General features: G+C 53.3%; 4 protein-coding genes across 13 annotated transcripts in view; 2 read left to right on the top strand and 2 right to left on the bottom strand.

Annotated features, from left to right (window-relative positions):
- Nucleotides 1–6,518, top strand: part of NSD1 (nuclear receptor binding SET domain protein 1) — a 132,805-nt gene extending 126,287 nt beyond the window's left edge. For both annotated transcript variants that reach the window (XM_034656669.1, XM_034656670.1), the window contains one exon: nt 91–6,518. In XM_034656669.1, coding sequence (XP_034512560.1) covers nt 91–1,715 — 1,625 coding nt within the window. In that variant the 3' untranslated portion in view covers nt 1,716–6,518. The remainder of the gene's footprint in view (nt 1–90) is intronic.
- RAB24 (RAB24, member RAS oncogene family) lies at nt 4,965–9,975 on the bottom strand. 3 transcript variants are annotated; one of them, XM_011235976.3, is made up of 8 exons: nt 9,455–9,975; nt 9,303–9,371; nt 9,008–9,086; nt 8,831–8,898; nt 8,654–8,753; nt 8,388–8,438; nt 8,185–8,247; nt 4,965–5,096 (listed from the first exon to the last, which is right to left on the bottom strand). In XM_011235976.3, exons 1-8 carry the CDS (start codon nt 9,569–9,571, stop codon nt 5,044–5,046), a joined length of 600 nt encoding a protein of 199 aa, XP_011234278.1. In that variant the 5' UTR covers nt 9,572–9,975; the 3' UTR covers nt 4,965–5,043. The 3 variants fall into 3 exon arrangements, with proteins under 3 accessions (XP_011234278.1, XP_019664481.1, XP_034512567.1); XM_019808922.2 differs by lacking the exon at nt 4,965–5,096 and adding an exon at nt 5,293–5,427 and having other exon boundaries at nt 9,455–9,974; XM_034656676.1 differs by lacking the exon at nt 4,965–5,096 and adding an exon at nt 7,708–8,064 and having other exon boundaries at nt 9,455–9,973.
- A 46-nt stretch (nt 9,976–10,021) lies between these two features.
- Nucleotides 10,022–13,406, top strand: PRELID1 (PRELI domain containing 1). Its single transcript, XM_002928139.4, has 5 exons — nt 10,022–10,310; nt 10,870–11,095; nt 12,321–12,434; nt 12,546–12,624; nt 12,855–13,406. Exons 1-5 carry the CDS (start codon nt 10,219–10,221, stop codon nt 13,001–13,003), a joined length of 660 nt encoding a protein of 219 aa, XP_002928185.1. The 5' UTR covers nt 10,022–10,218; the 3' UTR covers nt 13,004–13,406.
- A 304-nt stretch (nt 13,407–13,710) lies between these two features.
- MXD3 (MAX dimerization protein 3) lies at nt 13,711–20,675 on the bottom strand. Of its 7 annotated transcripts, none has more exons than XM_034656673.1 (6): nt 18,177–20,674; nt 17,726–17,821; nt 17,346–17,448; nt 16,669–16,698; nt 16,426–16,540; nt 13,711–14,405 (listed from the first exon to the last, which is right to left on the bottom strand). In XM_034656673.1, the coding sequence occupies exons 2-6, from the start codon at nt 17,793–17,795 to the stop codon at nt 13,854–13,856; spliced, it is 870 nt and encodes a 289-aa protein (XP_034512564.1). In that variant the 5' UTR covers nt 17,796–17,821; nt 18,177–20,674; the 3' UTR covers nt 13,711–13,853. The 7 variants fall into 7 exon arrangements, with proteins under 7 accessions (XP_034512564.1, XP_034512565.1, XP_034512563.1 ...); XM_034656674.1 differs by having other exon boundaries at nt 18,618–20,674; XM_034656672.1 differs by having other exon boundaries at nt 17,726–17,853; nt 18,618–20,673.
- Between the last annotated feature and the right edge of the window lie 2,081 nt (nt 20,676–22,756).

Raw genomic sequence — 22,756 nt, 5'->3', positions numbered from 1 at the left:
ATCACTCCTTTGACCCAGGCTCAGGCCCATGGCCCATTTCATGAACCTTGCTTGTCTTCCTAAGCGTTTGTTTCACGTCTATGTTTTTAGGGAAATGGGAGTGTCCTTGGCATCAGTGTGACATCTGTGGGAAGGAAGCAGCCTCCTTCTGTGAGATGTGTCCCAGCTCCTTTTGTAAGCAGCATCGGGAAGGGATGCTCTTCATCTCCAAATTGGATGGGCGTTTGTCTTGTACTGAGCATGACCCCTGCGGGCCCAACCCTCTGGAACCTGGGGAGATCCGTGAGTATGTGCCTCCCCCAGTACCGCTGCCTCCAGGCCCAGGCACTCACCTGGCAGAGCATTCGTCAGGAGTGGCTGCTCAGGGGCCCAAGATGTTGGATAAGCTGCCTGCTGACACCAACCAGACACTGTCATTGTCCAAAAAAGCTCTGGCAGGGACTTGTCAGAGGCCACCGCTTCCTGAAAGACCTTCTGACAGAACTGACTCCAGGCCCCAGCCTGTAGATAGGGTCAGGGACCTTGCTGGGTCGGGGACCAAACCCCAATCCTTGGTATCCAGCCAGAAGCCATTGGACAGGCCACCTGCAGTGGCAGGACCAAGACCCCAACTATCTGACAAACCCTCTTCAGTGACTGGCGTAAGTTCCTCACCCTCAGTCAGGTCCCAACCACTGGAAAGACCTCTGGGGACAGCTGACCCAAGGCTGGATAAATCCATAGGTGCTATCAGCCCAAGGCCCCAGTCACTGGAGAAAACCCCAGTCCCTACTGGCCTGAGACTTCCACCGCCAGACAGACTGCTAGTCACCAGCGGTCCCAAACCCCAGACTTCAGACAGGCCCCCAGACAAATCCCATGCTTCTTTGTCCCAGAGACTCCCACCTCCTGACAAAGTACTATCAGCTGTGGTCCAGACCCTGGTAGCTAAAGAAAAAGCACTGAGGCCCGTGGACCAGAATACTCAGTCAAAAAATAGAGCTGCTTTGGTGATGGATCTCATAGACCTAACTCCTCACCAGAAAGAACGGGCTGCTTCACCTCATGAGGTCACACCACAGGTTGATGAGAAGATGCCAGTGTTGGAGTCAAGCTCGTGGACTGCCAGCAAAGGTCTTGGGCAAATGCCGCGAGCTGTAGAGAGAGGCAGTGTGTCAGATCCTGTCCTTCAGCCACCAGGGAAAGCAGCGGTACCTTCGGAGCACTCCTGGCAAGCGGTTAAATCACTCACCCAGGCCAGACTTCTCTCTCAGCCCCCTGCCAAGGCTTTTTTATATGAGCCAACAACTCAGGCCTCAGGAAGAGCACCTGCAGGGGTGGAGCAGACACCAGGGCCTCCCAGCCAAGCACCGGGCCTGGTGAAGCAGGTGAAGCAGATGGCTGGAGGCCAGCAACTACCTGGACTTGCTGCCAAGAGTGGGCAGTCCTTCAGGCCTCTTGGGAAGGCCCCATCCTCCCTCTGTACTGAAGAAAAGAAATTGGCAACTGCAGAGCAGAGTCCCTGGGCCCTGGGAAAGGCCTCACCAGGGCTCTGGCCCATGGTGGCTGGACAGACAATATCGCCATCTTGCTGGTCCTCTGGGAGCACACAGACATTGGCACAGACTTGCTGGTCTCTTGGAAGAGGGCAAGACCCTAAGCCAGAGCAAAATACACTTCCAGCTCTTAACCAGGCTCCTTCCAGTCACAAGTGTGCAGAGTCAGAACAGAAGTAATATGAGTAAATGTCACGTGACCAGACCAGCTGCCCCCAGGGTTCTTGGGGAAGGGAAATCATCTTTCTTTCCCCCTCTTAAAAAGCAGACCCCAACACTTTTCCACTGTTATTCTTTCCTTATATCCCAACACTCAGAACTCTTGTGACATTAGCCAGTGGGGGCATGTGGTTGTGTAAACCATGTATGGAAATCCAAGTGGGCCCCAGCTAAGGAGACAGACAGACTTGGGTCTTTTTCCGCCAACCTTTACACATGGTAACTTGAAATAAAAAGTCCACTCTGGAGTCAAGCATGGGATTCAATTCCACTGGTCAGGTTGGAAGTTAGAGGGGCTCTCGAAGTTATTTCTCTAGCCCTGCAGAGCCCCACTGAGGGCACCTGATGAACGCTCGGGAAGAACGGATACCTGCTCATATCAGTGGTGATTTCTTGAGCATTCACGTGTGCTAGGCCAGGTGCTAGTCACTGACAGGAGATGCAGAGATAAGACCTGATCCCTGTAAGCCTAACATGCCTGCCTGGGTTCCCAGGCTGTTTTCACGAACCTTTGACCAGGAAATAACAGGAAGTTCTGAGGGGCCCTGGGGCTCCAGACTCATTTTGTAATGTCCTTTATGGCCCCAGAGGTGGTTGTGTTGAGTAAGTGTCCCCTGGTTGGGTGTGCATGTGTGCGTGTGATGCACGCACGCTCGTGTGGAGGTCTCTCTTAGGTGGGGGTGGGGGGTTGCATCGAGACCAAGCAGAGCCGTTGGCTGGGCAGCCGCTACTGCTTCTGTCTGGGCCGTGCAGAGTCTGAAAGTCTGTCCTGGCAGAGCGGCTGGTTGTGGCGGCTGGGCTTTCCCAAAATATAAGAAGGCAATTGGCAAGCTTACCTTTCTTTTCTACCAGTTTTCCTCCTTTTACATCAGCCCACCCCATGCCCACCCCCCAAACACTCAGGTGCTTTCAGATTTCAGAGTCGGGCAGTGGACATAGGGAGTCTCTGGCAAGCTCTGGGCTAGATCTACCACCAGCTCAGGGAGAGTGCCAGGTCCTGATGGAAAATTACTTCTCTTCTGATCCTTTGCCCTCCTACCTGAATGGAGGGAGTCCTCTCCTTCACTGGTGGATTCTATCACCCTATCCCTGAGAATTGCTGTGTTCTGTACTGAGAGCATCTGCCTGCTGACCTTGTTCAAAAGCAGGCCAGAACCCTTCCCCTGTGACTGGCAAGATGTGGTGTTTAGAGCAATTTCCAGTCTGAGAGATGATTCCTCATAACTGCTGATTATCTGTTACTGCTGCCCTGAGCTGGGGCCCAAGGGCTGGGAAATCTGTTGGTGCTACCCTGCCCTACCATTCACCCAGCTCACCAACTGCCAACAGGAAGTGCTGTTTGGCCAGTTCCTTCCCATTCACTCACCCCTCCTTTGTCCCTAGACCAAACGTGTTTACCTCTCTGCTTTGCCAACTTAGCCAGCAGCTTTAGCCAACAGGCCATCTCCTGGCCCAGATGTCTCCTGGCCATTCTGTTTCAGTTATGGCTTTACACTCTCAACAGGATTCTGTATTTTGTCCCAATTTCCTCCTCCTAAGTTCCTATTGAGGTTACCCACATCACTTCTAAGGAGGGAACAATAGTTATAGAAGCATTTGCGCTTTATACAAAGATTAAAAGAAGAATTTGCTTTTATTTCCCAAAGCCTGTCTCGGGTTGAGACACTTGAACTCAGGCAGAGGTACGAGGCTGGGCAGGGCTGTCCCAAGTGTAGGGGCCTTTCTCTGCATCCCACTTAGACCTCGAATCTCCTCTGTAAAGTCCACCTGCCTAGTTCTCCCCTTTTCATCCTATCTCTCTTCCCACATCATGAGAGAGGAAAAGCTCTTTGTTCAAAAGGAAGAGAAAACAAAGCATCTTATTTTCTTTTTAAAAAAATTTTAAACCATGGAAAAGATATTTTTAAAGAAATCCACCCAGAACATTAAAGTTCATTATATTAAGTATTTATCATGTGTGAGAATAATCAGTATATAACTGCAGCTAGTAGGTCCCTTTTCCTAATCTTAGGCTGTATGAGTAGGGTTTGCTTGGTGCCAGTCCTGTGCCCTTTTCTCTCCTGTCATCTGTAGTTGTGATCAGAAAAAGATACTCGCACTGCACTGTCAGAATCTCCTTTCACTATGTTGTGTGTTAAATTACCGTAGCTCTTTGTTTCATGAAATAAACTGTGAATTTGGGGTGGGGGTGTGTGTGTGTGTGCAGGCTATGTAAAAAAAATTAAGTGGCGAAGTTTGATCCTGAAATAGCTTCTCTGAAGTAGGCTTTGGTAGGTAATTGACTTGACAGCCTCTCTGGATATGTCTCACAGGACAAGGAGTGAGGGAAAGGTGGGCCATGATTGGCCACTTTGTGGTTTGGTTTTGGTTCTTTCCATTCTCCACCATTTACTGGAAACTTCCTTCCAGACCTGTCTGGGAAAACAACTTTTGAGCTGTGCTTGGTTTGGGGGTGGGGGTGGGGTGGCAGTTCTTTATCTAAATGTATGGACAGGCCAGGCTTTTGTGAGGGTTACTGAAAGACTCAGGTAGAATGGAAACTAGAAATTCAGCTATCAGGCTTACTGATAGCTGCATCTGATACCAGATTGTTAACATCAAGAAGGCAGTCACCATACAATTAGAAGCAGAGTTAGAAGGACTATTGGGGAATTGAAACTCTTGCATGAGGGACAGTGGGGAAGGAGTGACCCTGCCAGCCCTTGGGGACTCTCCTGGAGCTTTGTACTGAGACTTTTTCTCCAGAGGGTGTGAATTGGCAGTTAAAAGCTTTTCTCTTAGAAACTCCTGATCTTTGTGCAGGATGGTATTTTGGTATTTGGCCAAGTGCCTAGAAATCAGGATTTCAAGAGAGAGTGCCTCTAAGTCAGTCCCCAGGAGTTTCCGGGGGGACGTCATAGCTTCCATAGGTAACTAAAGAACCAATATCTCTCCTAGCCCTGTTAAGTCAGAAGAACTTTATGGAAACTATTGAAATTTGAATTCAAAGCCTCATTTGCGGATTCTGCTGGAGCAGACCAATTCTAATAGCAAAACAGCTGTCATTGCTACAGAAGGATCCCAGGTTTTTAAATGTCTGCTTCCCCCTGAAGTTACTGAGTTTGAGGTGATTGAAGTCACTGTGTTGATCCTCTTAATGAACAACTACCAAATCTGCATCTTTAGCATTGATGGAAATAATTATTTTATCTCCCCATTCTCTACCCCACACTACAGTCAGGGCACGAAGTGCATCAGCGATCCTTTCCCAGGCTCAGCAGCGTCTCCTCACTGGAGCTGGACTCCCAGGTCACATCATGAGAACAGAATGGCAGGAAGGAAGTCTGGTCCTGGCAGCTTCCCCTGTGGAAAGGAATCAGGAAAGCACTAAACGTGGATGGATTTTGCCTTCAGCTCCTATAAAGTGGGTTTTCTCCTAAGGCTTTCTCGGAGGATATTGTCACCTTCTTGGGGTTTGTCAGCCAGGTCAGAGTGGCCCAGTCTCCTCACCTGAGATCATGGCAAGAAAGGAGCTGCCACAAGCCCCTTTTCATGCTAAATAATGCTTGGGCTGCGTCATGGGCTAGACATTCCAGATCACGTAGAGCTAGGTAGCTGCTGCATGAGACTTTCGTTGGCTGTGGCCCGTTGGCTCTCAGCTGAGCTTCCTAGGGCCAGTGCAGCAGGGCCAGTGCTGTAGTACAGATCGAAATAAGAAGAGATAATTGCTTTGAACACACAAAAAATGTAATGATGGTGCTAATTTTCTGGTATAAATAAGCACTGCCAAGGGTTGAGGGACTGGTGACTTAGAGAAACCCGGGTTCCTGTTTGGGAGGAAGAAGTTTTATGCAGATTGGTTTCTTTGAGGCCCTAACTTTAGCGAAGGCAGAGCCTCAGTGAAGCCTGCACCTGACCCTGGAGTGGGTCAGTGTAATCCTAGGTGGAAGAGATGCTGTATCCAGACGAGGGTGGCCATTGAGTTTCTCAGGGCTGGTGTCACCTTGTCACCTGGTGTAGCCTCCGTCCACACTGCCTAGAACAGGTTGGTAGAGAGCTCCAGCCGTGGGGTTCTCCTTCTGTTACCTTCTGCCCCTCTCTACCTCTTCCACTCTCATGGGAGCACCTCGATTGCTTATGAAGATTAAGGGTAATATTTCTTAAGGAAGTGGAAAGAGTTTATTTTAATTAGAAATCCACAGCCTGAGAAATGTTTCTTACCAGCATAAGCAAAATTATGTTAAACTCTTTACATGGACCCTTCTCTAGAGCTGCTTTCCCATGACTTTCAAACCATCAGGCTGTTGAGGGGCTTCAGGTCTAACACCCTGGAAGTCAAGCAAAGCTTTGTGGACAGGAGATGAGCCCAGGGAGTAGGAGCAGGGGTGAATGGTTGTGGTGCTTTAGACTTCCAGGGTAGGGGCAGAGAACAGGCGGTCTCCAGGTCCAAGGTGGGTGCTGCCTGTGTGTGCGTGTAGAGGAGTGTGTTGAGGATGGGTGAGTGCAGCACACAGGAGCTCATGGAAGAGCAGCTTTCTAAGTCTTGGCAAAGAAACAAGCTGACAATAGAGATCTATATATTTTTAAGAAAGGGGCGGCGGGAGGGGGTGTCAGCTGAGGTCCATCACTGGTCTTTTGCCCCCTCCTCCCCCCATAGATTGTCAGCTATAAGTGAAACTCTTAGTGAAAAAGAGGGGAGCCCTGTAGGAGTCCCCATAAACATGTACTGTAATTCTTTGTATATAGAAAAAAATTACTGTAAAGTAAAGTTTAACTTTACTCTTATGGCCCTTGCCCTGTGTTTTGTTTGTTGTCCGTGGGGAGATGTAGCTTAACAGGAGGGAGGATGGGTTTGGGGTGAGAGCAGAAACCAGCCCCTGAGATAGTTCCCAGGTTGGGGACATGGTGGAGGTGAGCCCCTCCTCTAAGTATCTCCAGGAGTGGTATGGGTTTCCTCCCAGCAGCCCCAGCTGCCAGAATGTCTCACTTCTTTTGGGAGTGGCTGGTGTCAGTTTCAGCCCCTATACAGGAAACTTCCATTACCATGAAGGAAGGGTATTTTGAGGAATTGGTTTTAAAAAAGGAAGTGGAACCAAAGCATTTTTTCTGAGTGTGAGTCTGACCATTCTGGCCATGTTTTTAGTTCTTTGGAGATAGGTGCTAGGCATTACAGAAGACCTGGCCCAGGCCTAAGGCAGGAAAGCAGAGGCAAAGCCGCCAGGCCTCCAGTACTGGAAAGGGGCTGCCATATGCTTTTTAGCTGAACAGGAAGCACCAGCCCTATTGTCTGTAACACGGACGTTCTAAGACCCAAAAATATACTTTGGGGGAGTCTTGGGAGTCTTACTCTCCTTCTGACCTAGTCCTGAACTTCATGCCCTTCAGCAGAAAGACCTCTGTGGAATAGTGTGGGAAAACAAACATTCAGTCCTAGAATTACTTTCTGCTCAGGATTCTTCGCCACCCTGAACGGGGTAGTGATCACCTGATCTTACAGATGAGAAACTGAGGCCAGGTTTAGGTCCCCTTTCTGTTGATAGCTGAATTGGATCCCAATTCCTTTTTGTCTTGCAGAACTTAAAATTTCTCTTCCATTAAGCCACCTCGTAGTGTGTTGCTGGGAAGCTTAGGATCTGAGCCACAGACATGACTCATGGCCCTAGACGTGACAGTCTGAGTTAGGAGTGCTTGACCCTTTCATCTCTGCACACCACTTAAGTGCCTGCCTCGCGTGAGCTTTGCATTGCCCCAACCCCAGCCCCTCACCTATCTTTGTCTCCCCCAAAGAACAGGAAAAGGCCCTTTTGTTTCTACATTATCTTAGATCCAACTCTGGAGTGAAGCTACTTGGTTTCCAAAAGAATAAGAGCTGGGAGGAACCTTAGTATAGGAAGTAAGGCCAGCCAGGTAGCCCCAGAAAGAACTAGGTGTCTTGGCACCTAATCCACACAGCAGGGAGAGGGGCTGAGTGTGATTCACAGTGCATTGATTTTATTTACAAATCAAAAGCCGCTTAAATAATCTGCAGACACAAGTGCTGTCCAGGGCAGGAGCCTGGGGTCCAGATAAGCCTTTACCCTCCTCATGCCCATCAGTCAGCCCAATGCTGCCTCCGTTCCATGGGCCAGCACAGGCAGGTGCCACCTCTGCTGCCGTGGGGACCAGGGGTAGCTCAGACGTATGACCATTCAAGCCAGACAGGAGCTAGGTCTAGCCCTTCTGGGGGAATTCCTTTAATTCCCCTAGGCCAGGTGAGTGGCGGTGACTCAGTGATGACAACAGCTGTAGAAGTAGGGGTTTGCCTTCTGGCTCAGGTCCACGCCCTTGTCCTCTGTCAAAGAGAGGTGGCAGCTCAGCACCATTCTGTCTGGGGATCAGGTAACTCGTGAAGGGGGCCAGATGCTGTGGGCCTAGAGGAAGTCTCCAGAGAGGCTTGGGGAAGCACACACACCTGTCATCACCTGGAAGGCAGCCACACTGACGTAATCCTCTGCCACTTTCTGGAAGAGCTCGTCTGGCAGGAAAAAGGACAAGTCAGTGAGGGCTCAAAGCCAGTAACCCTGGAGTCACCCAGTAACCCAGCCCTCTAGGCTCTTCTCTGCCTCCTCTGGCGCCCCTGCCTGTTCCTGCTATGAGGGCCCGGACAGCACTCACCCACACTCTGGCCTGTCTTGCTGGATGTTTCGAAGAGCTGAGCCTTGATATCTGTAAAGAGAAGTGACTAAAGCCTCCTGAGAATCAGGTGGATACAAAGGGGAAGGCTAGCAGTTCAGGGAATCTAATGGACACCATACCTTTAGGGAGGCCAGAAGACCTTCCCAAGGGATCTTGCCATGGCAGCTAAGGCAGTCCCTATTTTCTGTGCTCCACCCAAGCAGCCACCTCCCTCCCCCACCCCCAGGGAGCTGAGCAACAGCTACTGTCTGCATAGTCCTGGACGTCGTGGAAGTCCACACGTCGACGCCGCCTGTCCTCCTCCAGCAGGTCACTCTTGGTGCCACACAGGTAGATCTGACAGCTCTGGAGCAGGAAGACAAGGTCAGGGATACTCCCATGGACCACCAGCCCCTGGTCGTCTGGTGAGGTCTGGCACTTACCTCCTCTAGGTTGCGCAGTTCCTTCACCCAGAACTTTGCCCGCTCAAAACTGCTGCTGTCTGTCAGGTCTTGATACAGGACACGCAGAAAACACAACCAAGGATCAGGGGCAGTTCTCTAAGGCCAGCCTGACACCCACCCCCTCTTGTTTGAGGAACAGGCCAGAACCCCTCTTACCATAGCAGACGATGGCAGCCTTGGCGCCCCGATAGTAGATTCGGCTCATGGCCTCGTAGCGCTCAGAGCCTGCTGTGTCCTGAAAGGCAGGGGGCGGTTCAGCCCTGGCCTGAGTTACAGAGCTACTCCCCAACACTGCAAACTAATACCACGTCTTCCAGACTCCTATTTTTAAACTGGGGTCTAGAATAGAAAAATGGCCTCTACGAGACCACAAGTCAGCCAGGAACAGGCAGAAGAACATAACTCTTCTCAGGAATGGGTTTTCTCAGGCCTGTCTGCCCAGGGGACTTACCCAAATACCTAAAGTCACCGTTCGGTCTCCAACGGACATCACCTTGGCCACGAAGGCGGCCCCGATGGTCTGCAATCAGGGGGAAGTGATCAGGGCCGTGGGTGCGGGCCAGCTCCCTCCCACTCGTGCCGGGCCCCGCGCGGCGCACTCACGTTCTGATAGGGCCCCACCAGGAAGCGGTCGTGCACGTATCGTTCCACCAGGCTAGTCTTGCCCACGTACTCCTTGCCCAGCATCACCACCTTGACGTCCACGCGCTGCCCGCTCATGCTCCCGGGGCCGCCTCGCCCGCGTCAGGGTCCTGAGCGGGGGCGGGAGGCAAACCCGGATCTCCGCTCGGGCAGGCAGCGCCCAAGCCTCAGTCCCCGACCCCAGGCGCCAACCTACGACTGGAGACACCTCGTCGGCCGGAGCTCGTCAGCGTCCGCGTCTGACCCGCTCCTCGGCCCCAGGAGCTGATGCTCCTTCGAAGAGCCCAGGACTCAGGGCGGCCTGGGAGCGCGCGCGCAGAAGCGCCCTCAACGGCGCCGCATGCCGCCGCCCAGCTCGCTCGCCCGGCTTCGGCGTCGCTCCGGCACGGATTCCCCACGGAACCTAGGGGGCCCCTTCAACCTGGGTCGGACCCGCAGCGCCGCGACTCCCTAGGGGGAGGGGGGCGTTGTAAAGGGTGAGGGGGCGGGGCCGCGGGGTCACGTGCACGGGCGCCGGAAGTGGTGGGTACTGCGCGGCTGCGCCGGAAGTTGCGCGCGGCCCGACAACTCCTCATGGCGGCGGCGGCTGCTTGGGCGCGGCGCGGTGGTGACTGAGCTGCGAGCCTGGCGGGCGTGCGCCGAGCCTCAGTCCGGCCTCCGCGTGCCCCTCCCGGGCTTCGCACCCCTGATGCTGCGCGGGTGCTGAGTCCGCCCCGGCCGGGACGATGGTGAAGTATTTCCTGGGCCAGAGTGTGCTCCGGAGTTCGTGGGACCAAGTGTTCGCTGCCTTTTGGCAGCGGTACCCGAATCCCTATAGGTAGGTGGCCCTGGAAAGAGTAGTCCTCCCCCCTCGCTGTTTGGAGATTGAAGTGTGGGGCCGGGAGAGACTCGACATCGAGTCCGAGGTAGGGCATCGTCGGAACCGTGGCCTATCCGAGAAGCGGCCAGGCCAGGCCTGCAAGGTAGTGGAAGGAGGCTGGGCCTGGGCGGTGGTTTACTTGAGGCCCTAGTCCAAGGTTCTCTCGTTTCGGGGTGGTGAGACAGGAAGAGGCGGCGGCACAGCAGTTGGGAGAGATCTTGGGTTTGGAAATCCCGGCGCTGGCCTACTCTAATGCCTGTGTGTGGCGTTCTCTGCTGGTGTAATAAATCATGAGGTCCAGTCCCCGCTGGAATCCGGTCAGCAAGAGGGAGGGAGTTGGAATTTGCCCTCGGATAGTCGCAAGGGACTCTAGTTGAGGTCTGAGCCACACTACTTTATGGGTGCAAGTTTGGGCAAGATATGGCCATTCTGGGTCGGGAGGCTCCAGATGGGAACCCCAACAGGCAGTCTTTCAGCGGCATGTTCCCGAGGGTCACCTTCATTCTGATACTTGCAGCAAACATGTCTTGACGGAAGACATAGTGCACCGGGAGGTGACCCCTGACCAGAAACTCCTGTCCCGGCGTCTCCTGACCAAGACCAACAGGATGCCCCGCTGGGCCGAGCGACTGTTTCCTGCCAATGTCGCTCACTCGGTGTACATCCTGGAGGATTCTATTGTGGACCCGCAGAACCAGACCATGACCACCTTCACCTGGAACATCAACCACGCCCGGCTGATGGTGAGACTACCCTCCCCGTTGGTCCCCCAAAAGTAGCTCCAGGTACATGTGGCTAGGAAGCCGTGACGGAGCTTCTGTTGGCTGAGGCAGATTTGGGTTCCTGGGGAGTGACAGTTCTAGAGCGTAAACTCGGTGATTTTTGTAGCCACTTAAGTGTCTGTGGACCTTTTAACTCATTCATGCTGTGGGGGAGGGTATTTATTTTACAGAGTTGTCCCAAATACTAAATACAGAGCGTCCTCACTGTGCCTGGGACACGTATAGTTTGGGCCCACAGAAGTGATGCTGAGGGAAGGAGGCAGTGGTTTTCAGACAGGAATCCATCAATCCATAAGCAGTTTCTTTGGTTGTGCCTCAGAGGGGAGAGGATCTGGGCCCCTTGCTCCCTAATGATTAGAGGAGCTCCACTATATCTGTCTTACATAATGGGTTTTTGCCTGAGATTTTGGGGGGAAAGGTTCATACACCTTATGATTTCTTGCCTATAAAAAGTCTGGAAAACCCATGGTTAAAGGAACACCCTACAGTATCTTCTCACATGTGAATATTCTAAAAGCTCTTATTCTTTTTCTCAGCTGACTTCTTCACAGTGGCTCTGGAAGCTGGGTATTACTCTCTATTGTGCAAAGAGGGAAGTGAGGTACCGAGAGAGGAAGTGCCCTGCAAGGTCACAGAGTGAGCGGGCACCTTGATGTTCCACCCGAGTTTTCTGAAGGCTTCACAGCTGACTGCCCTGAGGGCATAATCTTTTTATAAATTATGAAGATAGTGATCCACCTGTGAGACATGTCTTTTAAGTGTTGCTTTTGGAAGTACTGGTTCACTTTGTCAGATAATGAGAGCTGTGACGTTTGCCAGATTTCCATATTTATTTCACCTGCTAGGGAGCTCAGGCGCTGCCGTGGGTGGAAGGCAGGCTAAAAGCACTGCACATAAAGCTACCAAAGTCCAGGGCCAGGGTGGAGCTGGCACACACTCTATTGATCCCGAGTCTATATGCCTTTTAGTTTAAAGGGTCAAAGGAGAGGATTTAGAGAGCAAAATGGCCTTTTTTTATCTTCTTGCTCTCTTCCTGAAATGAAGGTTGGGAATACAGTAAGGAAAAGAAGTAGATTTTCAGTTTATTGCTTTACCCTATGAAAAAGAGGCAGGGGATCAAATTCATGTGCAGTTGATTAAGTGAAAGACTCCCACACGCTTGTGGTTGGCCTGACTCCCTGCACAGGTGGTGGAGGAACGATGTGTTTACTGTGTGAACTCTGATAACAGCGGCTGGACCGAAATCCGCCGGGAAGCCTGGGTCTCCTCTAGCTTATTTGGTGTCTCCAGAGCTGTCCAGGTGAGCAGCGTTGTGGGGGTGCTGGGGCTTTCGGGCCCCGGGCATTTGGCATGAAGACTGGGCTAGGGGTCAGTAGGAAGCTCAGAATCCTTCCTTCTTTTCTTTCGCCAGGAATTTGGTCTTGCCCGGTTCAAAAGCAACGTGACCAAGACTGTGAAGGGCTTTGAGTACATCTTGGCCAAGCTGCAAGGTGAGGGGCTCTGGGCACAAAAGGAGGCTGGGGTCCAGTCCTAGTAGCCCTGACGGGTGTGGAGTCTACAGCTGTCACCACCCCACTCTAAGCCTGGGACCCCTCATCTGTACCCTGGGGTGTACCCTTTGGACAGGGCCTGGCCCCAAGAGGGGGAATGTTGGGAAGGAGGGGTGTTGAGGTGGGTCTTCCTGGTGTCTTCTGAAGCCAGCCCCTGCCCTTTGCTGCAGGTGAGGCCCCTTCCAAAACCCTCGTTGAGACAGCCAAGGAAGCCAAGGAGAAGGCAAAGGAGACGGCACTGGCAGCTACAGAGAAGGCCAAGGACCTTGCCAGCAAGGCGGCCACCAAGCAGCAGCAGCAGCAGCAGCACTTCGTGTAGCTAGCCCAGGCCCTGGCGCGGTAGGACTCCTGACCACCCGGCTCAAGTCCCTCTGCCCTTCCCTCTTGTACTTTATTATTAAAAGTTAACTTCCAGCCCTTTCTACTGTCCGGGTGGTGGGTTGGGGCTGGGTGTCCTGTTTGGCATTAACAGTGCAACAGGCACATTCCCCGTGTCTGAACCGGGCCTGCGGATTCCCTCATCGGGCAGCTGAGGACGGGCACGGGCAGGGGCGGTGGCTTGCTCACTGTCACAGATAGTGTGCAGGGGTAGGAAGTGCTAGACTGTAAGCTCCCTGAGGGCAGGGACCTTTGTCGTGCGCTCATGTGTCCCAAGTACCTGGAACAGTATCTAGCACATAAACAGGCACTCAATAAATAGTTCTTGAATTCAATCAGCCCTAGCTCTGGAGTCAGAAAGCCTTAGTTGGAATCTTGACTCCATGCTCTCCTGGCTTCGGGCTTCAGGCAAGTCTTGTACTCAGCCCCAGTGCCACCTGTGAAACGGGGCCAGACAGCCCGCAACTGTGAGGATTAAAAGGACACTGCCTAGTACGGTGAACGGTGTCGGTCGTGGCTACTGATCTCATTTCCTCTTTTCCAGTTTGTCGGTGGCTGGGAGTTCCCCATTTTCATCAGGCAAGACCATGGGCAGGAAATTAGTAAAGAGGCTTTTAATGAAAATACTGTACAGTATCTGGGACAAAGGCCAGGGGGCCTTCTCTAGGAAGGAACGTGAGGGTCCAAGAGGCTTCCTGCCCCCTTGGGGACGGCAGAGCCAAGTGCTACAAAAGTGGCCTGGAAGGGTGGCCCAGGCCCAAGCTGCCTGCCCTGCAGGGCTCAGGGGAAACTCAGGCACCCCGCCCCCAGGAGGGATTACCGGCGGCCAGCGGCATGGCAGGGGGCAGGCACCTGTTCCCGTGTAAGGGTCCTTTTAGTCCATTCCAAGCAGCCCGTGAGGCTTGCGGGGCTCCTGCCTCAGGGCCGAGGGCAGTCTGCGGGCGGAGGCCCGCTCCGGGTCGGTGAAGGTCATAGCCAGGTGCCGCCGCCGTGTGAGTAGCTGTGCTCCTGGCCCGCACTGAAGCCCCGCAGCAGCTCAGCCTCGCCCCCGAACACCGGGCTCTCCACGTCCACCTCCACCTCCTCTGCGCAGGGAGGGGTCCGGTCAGGAGACCTGGCCCGCTCCGCCCACGCGAGCCCTCGGCTTCTGGCCACTCACCTTGGTCTGAGTCGGAGCGCTCGGAGGAGAGACCCGAGGAGTCCAGGCTGTCTGCCCGTGGCCGCTCCCTCTCGCCCGGCCCTGCCAGCCCCCGGAGCCAGTCCAGCCGCCGCCGCAGGCTCTGCTGCTCGCTGCGCAGCTTCTCCTTGAGCCGCCGCGCCTGCTGCTCCTGTTCCTCCAGCTTCTGCGGGTCCCAAGGGAGCAAGTGCCCGGGGTCAGCTGCCTGGAGGCTCGGCCCCCCCACACCACTCCTGGTGACCGCCTGCTCCAGACAGGGCTGAAGCGCCTGCGTCCCGGAGGGCTGCTCCCACACGCTCCGGGAGGCCAGCCCTCCTGCTCTCTGGTTCCGCATAAATGGCCTGTGAGCAGGCGGCGTGATGAGCTGGGGACGGCACCACGATCTTAAAGGCCATCAGGGCCTAGTCAGGTGACATGAGGCTTTCTTCCGTGGCAAGCAGCAGAGACCGGGGAGGACTGAGGCACGGCGGCAAGTGGGCACTACGGCTCAGTGAGGTGGCCCCCTCCCTGTAGGTTCTAGCCGCTTACAGCCATATACAGACGGGCCTGGTGCTGCCACATTGCCCGATTTTTTTTAAGATAAGCTGAAAGACTTTTTCATGTCAAATGTCCTTTTAAGTGCTGCCAGCTAATTTAAATTTTTAGAAAACTATAGACCAAACAAAGCCTACCAGTTTGTAACTCCTGGTTAAGACCCTCCCAGGAACCCCAGCACTTTAGCATTAATCCCCCTCAAGCTCTGCCAGCCTGGGGTCCAGGGACTGGAGGGCCAAGGGTTCTCCCACCAGAGCCCTTGGTGGGCAGAAGCCTATGTTCAGTCAACAAGAAGGGGAGAACTGAGCAGGGAAACATTTGTACTGGGTATAGAAGGATGAGTAAGAGCTGCCTAGCCAAAGGTGGGGAAAGAAGCAGCAACCAAGCAGAGGGAACCTGGGAAGATCACGGAGAATTCAGCTTTTCTGGTGGGGCATGGGAAGATAAGAGACCAAAAGCAGACAGTGCCAAGGCCTGGGCTGTGAAGGGCCTACAGTTTTACAGGAAGTAAGGAAGGAACTGAGAGAGACTGTCCTGTCAGGAGCCACGGAAGGTTTCCAGCAGGAGACAGACCTGGACAGATCTGTATGCTGCAAATTACAATGTAAGGCAAGGTGGAGGACAGCCCAGAGGGGGCCAGGAGTCCAGGAGAGGGGTGATAGGGCTTCAAGAAAGGAGCATACCCCCCGTTCTGCCCGTGGGACAGCCAGCACCCAAGGGGCACACATCATCCCTCCAGAACCAGGCCAGGCAAGCTCCATGTGAGAAACGGGCCTGCTACCAGGCCCGTTGAGGGGGAGCAGGCACTCCTGGGGCAGTGCTGACAGGCCCTGCACCGTGATTTACTTGCTACATAGCACATGGAACTATGTCTACCACAGAGCCTGGTGCCTAGAACAGGGCCTGGTGGGACAGGTGCTCAAACACTTGTCGAAGGAAACTGCAAGCCAGGGGGCTTGGGCCTCAGTTATGACTGTACCTCTTGTTGGCTGTGCTGCTCAGTCCTTGGCCTGGCTGTGCCATTTCTTCCTCCAGGAGGGCAGGAAAAGGCCTCTATTGTTTCTGAGGCCACTTCTAGCCCCCACAACGCCCGCAATCTGGGGCTGCATGGGGCTTGAGCTGGCACACCCCACTCCTGTCCACCAGGGGGCACTGAGCTTAGCCCAGGAAGCAGAAGGGTGCTGGGAGGAGGGGTGACGGGCTTCCTCTGTCCTTCCCCTCTCCTGGCCTCTCAGACTGCCTCCCAAAGTGGCATCGGAATAGATGGCTCAGAACAGGAGGCCTTGGAAGGATGGGAGAGTGGAAACCTCTTGACACATGACACAGAATATTTTCAACAGCCATGCCCCTCTGTACAGAGGGGGAAACAAAGTCCGGAGAGGCTGAGTGACTTATCACAGTTAGTTAGGACTGAAGTGCTAATAGCTATAATGACCGTGAACATTTATTGGGCAAACTCACTTAAGCCTCAGAACAATCCTCTTGAGTGAGTTTTCTGCTTTTCTTCCTACTTGACACAAATGGAAGCTAAAGGCACAGAGAACTGTCCCATGTCACACAGCTGGGGCCTCTCCCCAGTTATACGCAGCCCCTCCCTACTGTAGCTCTCACAGGTTCGGGCAGGTTGGCCGCAGCCCGTGGTAGCTCCTTACCTGGATGTGCATCCTGGCCCAGCGCAGAAGGCTCAGCGTGGTGTAGCGGGCACAGTCAGCCCCCAGGGGCATCTGCTGTTTTAGCTGTTCCAGGCACCGCTTCAGCTGGGCCCTCCTGCGGGGGAAGGGGTCTGGAGGGCAGTGCCAGCCCAGCCTTGCTGGCCAGAGGGACAACAGGGGAGGGAAGGCCAGAGGGAGATAGTTCCTGGGGCCCGGTGCTGTCAGGGCAAAGCTGGGACTCACCTGCGTTTCTCCAGCTCATTGTGCACAGACCTGCCAATGCCAGGGAGGATGGGGTGAGGGGGTGTCAGCTACTACCCACACCTTCAGTCCCAGGGGCTTAACATCCACTATAGATGTGGGCCTCAAACTCGCCTAATGTGGGGACTTGTGCCAGCCCTGAGCACTGGAGTCCGCAGACCGAGGCAGAGACGCTGTGCCAAATGCTGAGAAGCCTGCCTGGGTGGTTGTGGGGGCCAGACAGGGCCCTCTACCAGCAGTCAGGAAGGGCTTCCTGGACAGAAGTGACACTTGAGCTGGGCCAGAAACATGCTACCCAACGTGGGGTAGTGGAAGGAGAGGCATTAAACTTGGAGGGATTAACATGTGCAAAGGGTTGAGAAGAAGAGAAAAGAGAAGTCTGTGGGGGAAATTGAGTGGAGATGCAGAGTGCAAGAGTGTGAGTGGAAGGAGGACCCTAAAGTCTCTTGTTTATAGTTTCTGACACATAACGGGTGCTCAAGAAATAGTCTTGGATGAACAGAGGAGGGTGAGATGGCAGGAGAGGTCTGAATTGCCTCCAGAGTAGGGGACCTGGCCCAGGAGGTACAAGCAGCAAGGAGGAAGTGGGCAAAGGTGAAGACCCATGAAGGATGGCACCCATCACCCCTCCTCTCCCCACCCTCCCCAGCCCTCCTCACCGCCCACTGTCCGGCGCGCCAGAAACTTGGGGGGATCGCTTCCTCCTGTAGACTGGGCCTGGACTGCGGAGCGGGCACAGGGACGCGTAGCCATGCTCGGCTTCTGCCAGAGAGAGCCCCAGCCCGCTTCAGGCTGGGGCTGGTCCCAGCAGGCGCCCCTGGGAAGGCACGGTCAGGGAAGGGCTTTTGGCGCCAGGGCCATTTCCCCAACCCCTCCCAGTCTGACAGCCCGGGGACCCCTCCCCGCCCAGTTGAGGGCGGGGTGCACCGGGGCTACTGCCTAAAGCCATTCATGCAGCCTCCTCGTTGGGAGCCAATTCCAGCCCAGGCCTGTGTCAGCGGGGTTGCTGTCTGGAGTCCGGCCAAGAGTTCTTCCTCACCTCTCTCACGGCGCTCCAGGAACTCGGCCGCCTGCAGCAGGACCTGGATATTGCTGGCCACGGGTTCCATGTCGGGACAGCTGGCGGCAGGCGGGCCTAGGGTGCCGGCCCGAAGAGCGGCTGCACCACTTTTGTTACAATGTAACTGACACGGTGCAACAAACATAGGGGCCCAGGCCCGCCCCTGGGACACCCCGCCCCCGGGACGGCCCAGCCCTTGGCCCCGCCCCCTGGAAAGGGGCCAGGGAAGAGAAGACCACCTCCACGAGCCCGCCCACCCCCTCAGACACCCGGGGCTGCCACGGGCGCCGATTCCAGGCCCGGCCTTTGAGTGAATCCCCCGGCTGGAGGGGGCCCCGTCTTGCCCATTTCGCTCAACGACCCGCGCCTACTGCTTAGTATATCAGGGCCTCAGTTTTCCAGCCCCAAGCTGATAGCGAAGGCTCTGCACCTAAAATGGTACTCGGGGCCCTTGGTCTCCGGGAGGCCCCAGCTCGGTCGCTGCACGTGGGCGCCGCAGAGGCGGGGCCGGCGGGCACCCTAGCCCATTTGCCCACGGCCTCCTGCGGCTGGCTGCCGTCACCTTCAGGGCGGGGCAGAGAGCTTCTGAGGCACTATTGGCTGCATGCGGCCCCGCCCTCTCCCTCCGCTGGTCAACACGTTCAGGCGGGAAAAGGAGCAGGTTTCAAATTTGAAAACCCGGGCGATCGGGGCGGGGTTGGGCGGGGAACAGAGCTGCAGTGCGCAGGCGCTGGGGAGGGGGCACGGATCCAACTCCTATGCTTGAGGGTCCGTGCCCTCGCCAGCCTGCCATCTGCCCCCGTATGGCCCCACTGGGCCTCAGCTTCCTATTGTGGCGAAGGGGAATGGTTTCCTGGCGGCGGCTCCTTACCTGCAGGGAAGCTACTGTCGCTACGAGACTGTCGGTAGGGTACCACTTTCCCAAGCCAGGCCACACTCTAGAAGCAGGTGAACTAGCTTGCTAGGGAGCCCTGGGTTCTGGAGCCCACGGAGTTGGGTTCCTCTCCTGTCCCCGCTGCTTCTCAGCTGGTGACTCGGGAAGTGACCTCCCTCCTGTATGTTCAGGAAGCCCTGTGACGACAACACTGTCGCAGGATCAGAGCCCTTGCCCAGTAGGTTGCAGCTGCTGACTTCTAAGGCCAGGGCAGCCAGAAGCAGGTTTCTTCCCCCCACAGAACCCCGGGTTGCCTGAGTCCAGGAGCACTTCTTTCACATGATTTTTTAGTCTCCCAAAGGAGTATATGCAGTGACTTCTAAGGGTAGCACCAGTAGGTGTGCCCACACCTGCGGGAACAGTGAGTCTAAGGGTGGAGGCAGGAAGATGAAAGCAGCTGCTACAGGGTGGAGAGCATTCTAGAGAGCCAGGCAGGGGCTGAGTGTGAAATGGCTAAGAGGGACTAGATTCTGTATTAAGAGACACCTGGGAAATACATGATATATGGCAGTCAGTTGGGTTTCTCTAAGAGTCACTCCCAGAAGAACCACTGACATACTCAGCCAAACTGCTGCCTGGAACCATCCACCCATTCACCCATCCATTCACTCACAAGATATTAGCAGAGCAGTTCCTGGACCCCAGGCTCTGTGCCCAGGACTGGAGAATACAAAATGGGCAAAACCACATAGGGTTCCTGCCTTTGCAGAGCTCACAGGCAAGGGGGACATGATGGACACAGTAATCACACAACGGAGTTACAGTTCTGATGGGTCCTCATAGAAAAAGTCACAACACGAAGCCAAGTCCTACAGAGCATTTGTCCTAATCAGGGAGGGCAGAGGCTTTCCTGGGGAAGTGGACGAACAGGTGTTATCTCTGTAGAGGTCTGTAGGAGAACCGCAGCCCCAGGAACAAAAGGTGCAAAGGCCTGAGGCGGAAAAAAATGTAGGCGGACCTAAAGGAGGCCGACGTAGCTGGTGATAGAGAGAGAGCAAAGAGCCCCATGCAGGCTGATGCTGGAGCGGCGGACAAGCCCACAACAGGCGGATTGGCCTTCCAGACCTCCACCCACGACGTCACAAGCCATGTGAATGAATTCCCAATTTTATTTCCCTAAAGTTGGCATCCACACAGTGCAGGCGCAAACCTACTATTCAGACATCTGCGACCTAGGAGGCGCAGCCCTGGAGTGGGGAAAAGACAGCGGAGAGGGATTCTGAAAGACGAGAGCTCCCAGAAGAAAGGAGCAAGGCACACTTGAAGAGCTAGAGACGCTCCGACTGGAAGTTGTGGAAGGGAGAGCGCGGCTGCAAGAGCACCAGAGTGACCACACTGAGAAGGGGACCTTGTCCTAGGAGCTGCCACAGGTAGAACTGGAGCTAGGAACAGCACGGAGACTCAGGTCAGCTTGGCCTCAAGGCCTCCTGTGGATAGGGGTCAGGGCTCCCAGCCAGGGGACAGGAAGCAACAAATCCCAGGAAGCAGGGCAGGTGGGGAGGACGGAGGAGGATGTGTCTTTTTCCTCTATCTACTTGTAAGTTTTCTCTTCATCTTTGGCTATGATAGACTCACTGTGATGTGATTGCTTTGTGCTTGTCTTGCTTAGAATGTTGTGAGCTTCTGGAAAGTTTTTCACTCTTTATTTCTTCAAATATTTTTTCCTGCCCTATTTTCTTCCTCCTCTTACTCTGATCCCAATTTCATGTATCCTTCCCAGTCTGAGAATATATCAATGCTAAGCGATGGTGTTCATGTTTTCAAGTGTGTGGTTTTGTTTTTGTTTTTTAATCTCTCTGCTTCAGTGTAAGTTCTATTTAGTTGTCTTCAAGTTCACTTATTCTTTCTTTTGTGAAGTCCAGCTTGGTGTTTAGCCCATCCATTGTGGTTTTTATTTTAGCCACTGTATTTTTCAGATCCAGAATTTCCATTTTGTCTTTTTTTTTTATTTAAGTTTTTTATCCAGGGGCGCCTGGGTGGCTCAGTCATTAAGCGTCTGCCTTCGGCTCAGGGCGTGATCCCTGCGTTCTGGGATCGAGCCCCACATCAGGCTCCTCTGCTGTGAGCCTGCTTCTCCCCCTCCCACTCCCCCTGCTTGTGTTCCCTCTCTCGCTGGCTGTCTCTATCTCTGTCAAATAAATAAATAAAATCTTTAAAAAAGAAAAAAAAGCTTTCTATCCATACCCAGAACATCTCATTACCTCATGTATTAATTTCCTAGGGTCATAAAAAAGTTCTATAAAATGATGGCTTAGAAACACAGAAATGTAGTCTCTCGCAGTTCGGGAGGCCAAAAGTCCAAACTCAGTGGTCAGCAGGGTTAGTCCCATCTGGCAGTTCTGGGGGACAGTCTGTTCCAGGCCTCTCTCCTCACTGCTGGTGGCTGGCAGCAGTCCTTGGCATTCCTTGGCATGGAGATGTATCACTTTAATCTCTGCCTCTAGCTTCACAAGGCCTTCTCCCCTGTTGTCTCTCTGGGTCCAAATTTCCCTTTCTTATAAGGACACCAGTCACTGGATTTAGGGCCCAATATTAGGACCTCATTTTAACTTACCTAATTACATCTGTTAAAGACTCTGTTTCTAAATTAGGGCACATTCAGAGGTTCTGGATAGACAAGAATTTTTGAAAAATACTCTTCAACTCATACCCCTTTTCTCTCCCATTATTATTCTTTCCCCATTAATTATTTCATATATTTATGATAGTTTATGTCCTTATCTGCTAATTCCAGTAACTTGGGTTTTTTGTAGAACTTCTATTTTTTTTTAAAGATTTATTTATTTGAGAGAGGGAGAGGGAGAGAGAGCGCGTGCAAGCAGGGGGAAGGGCAGAGGGAGAGAGAATCTCAGACTCCCTGCTGAGCATGGAGCCCCACTCCATCCTATGACCCATGAGATCATGACCTGAGCCAAAACCAAGGGTTGGACACTTAAGTGACTGAGCCACCCAGGCATCCCTGGAACTTCTATTGACTGTGTTTTCTCTTGATTGTAAGACATGAAAGAAAGAAAATGTGCTTTATAATTTTTCATTCTAGAACATGAAAAGAAGTAAAGAGAGAATATATCAAAGTGTGTGTCTGTGTATGTGTATTTGTTTCATTTATTTTCCTGAGAGACCAAGCAAGTCCTTACCTATTTGGCAGTTAGAGCAAAGGGCTTATGATTTGGATTCCTCTTGAGTAGGGATCTGTGAGGAATTTAGCCAAATATACAGTAAAAGTGAACACAATCACTTCTTACACCAACTGCAAGTCCAGGGGATCCCTAAAACAACGGCTGAGGGTGATTTGCTAGGACTCACAGAACCCACTCAAATCGAAAATACACACTGCATACACTGTATTATGCAGCATATTACAGGGAAGGGATACAGATTAAGACTGGCCAAGGAAAGCAGTTCTTGAGTCTGGGAACTATGAGACGCAGGACTGCTACTATTCTCTCTCCCCATGCATTTAGGATGTGTTCCTTTCCCGGTATTGACGGGTGACAGTTACACAGAGTACCATGTACTAGGGAGGCTATTCCAAAACTCTATACTCCGTTTTTGAAGCTCCATTCCATGGGCATGATTAATTGAGCGCCCATGTGGTTGATCTCAAGTCTCCACTGGATGATATCATGTGCCCTAAAGCCCACCTTAAATCATACTGTCATTCGCTGGCTAGCCCAAGGCCTCTGGGCAGACAAAAATCATCTTCCAAGAGCTGAGGAGAGAAGACAGAGGCCTCTTTTGTGATGAAGTTAAATGCCACCTCTGTCTTTGGCCAAGACTCTTACAGCAAAATAATCATATTCCCTCACATTTGGAGGGGCTAGTGTGGAAGCAGGGATAGATTTAAAGAAGCAACTAATATAAAGCCTATAAAGCCAGTACATACATTTTGATATTTTTGTCCTATTTATTTCCCCCTTGTACCTTATGATAAACTGGTGCAGAGCTATTCAGCTTAGAAATTAGCCGACGCTGGGGCACCTGGGTGGCTCAGTGAGTTAAGTGTCCGACTCTTGATTCAGCTCAGGTCATGATCTCAGGGTCGTGGGATCAAGCCCCACATCAGACCCCCTTGT

The sequence above is a fragment of the Ailuropoda melanoleuca genome, chromosome 3 (assembly GCF_002007445.2).
Source record: "Ailuropoda melanoleuca isolate Jingjing chromosome 3, ASM200744v2, whole genome shotgun sequence".
Lineage (NCBI taxonomy): Eukaryota > Metazoa > Chordata > Mammalia > Carnivora > Ursidae > Ailuropoda > Ailuropoda melanoleuca.
This window is presented reverse-complemented; position numbering and strand designations above follow the sequence as displayed.

Excerpts from the sequence above, each read along its gene's own strand:
- MXD3 (XM_011235974.3), bottom strand. The coding sequence starts at position 17,891 with ATGTTTGTTGCACCGTGTCAGTTACATTGTAACAAAAGTGGTGCAGCC. Across the intron at positions 17,449-17,725 it reads CCTGGAGCGCCGTGAGAGAG|AAGCCGAGCATGGCTACGCG; the intron begins GTGAGGAAGAAC and ends TCTCTCTGGCAG. Across the intron at positions 16,699-17,345 it reads GGCGCGCCGGACAGTGGGCG|GTCTGTGCACAATGAGCTGG; the intron begins GTGAGGAGGGCT and ends TGGCATTGGCAG.
- PRELID1 (XM_002928139.4), top strand. The coding sequence starts at position 10,219 with ATGGTGAAGTATTTCCTGGGCCAGAGTGTGCTCCGGAGTTCGTGGGAC. Across the intron at positions 11,096-12,320 it reads TCAACCACGCCCGGCTGATG|GTGGTGGAGGAACGATGTGT; the intron begins GTGAGACTACCC and ends CTCCCTGCACAG. Across the intron at positions 12,435-12,545 it reads GTGTCTCCAGAGCTGTCCAG|GAATTTGGTCTTGCCCGGTT; the intron begins GTGAGCAGCGTT and ends TTCTTTCGCCAG.
- RAB24 (XM_034656676.1), bottom strand. The coding sequence starts at position 9,571 with ATGAGCGGGCAGCGCGTGGACGTCAAGGTGGTGATGCTGGGCAAGGAG. Across the intron at positions 8,248-8,387 it reads CAAGACAGGCCAGAGTGTGG|ACGAGCTCTTCCAGAAAGTG; the intron begins GTGAGTGCTGTC and ends TTTTCCTGCCAG. Across the intron at positions 8,065-8,184 it reads TGCCTTCCAGGTGATGACAG|AGGACAAGGGCGTGGACCTG; the intron begins GTGTGTGTGCTT and ends TCTCTTTGACAG.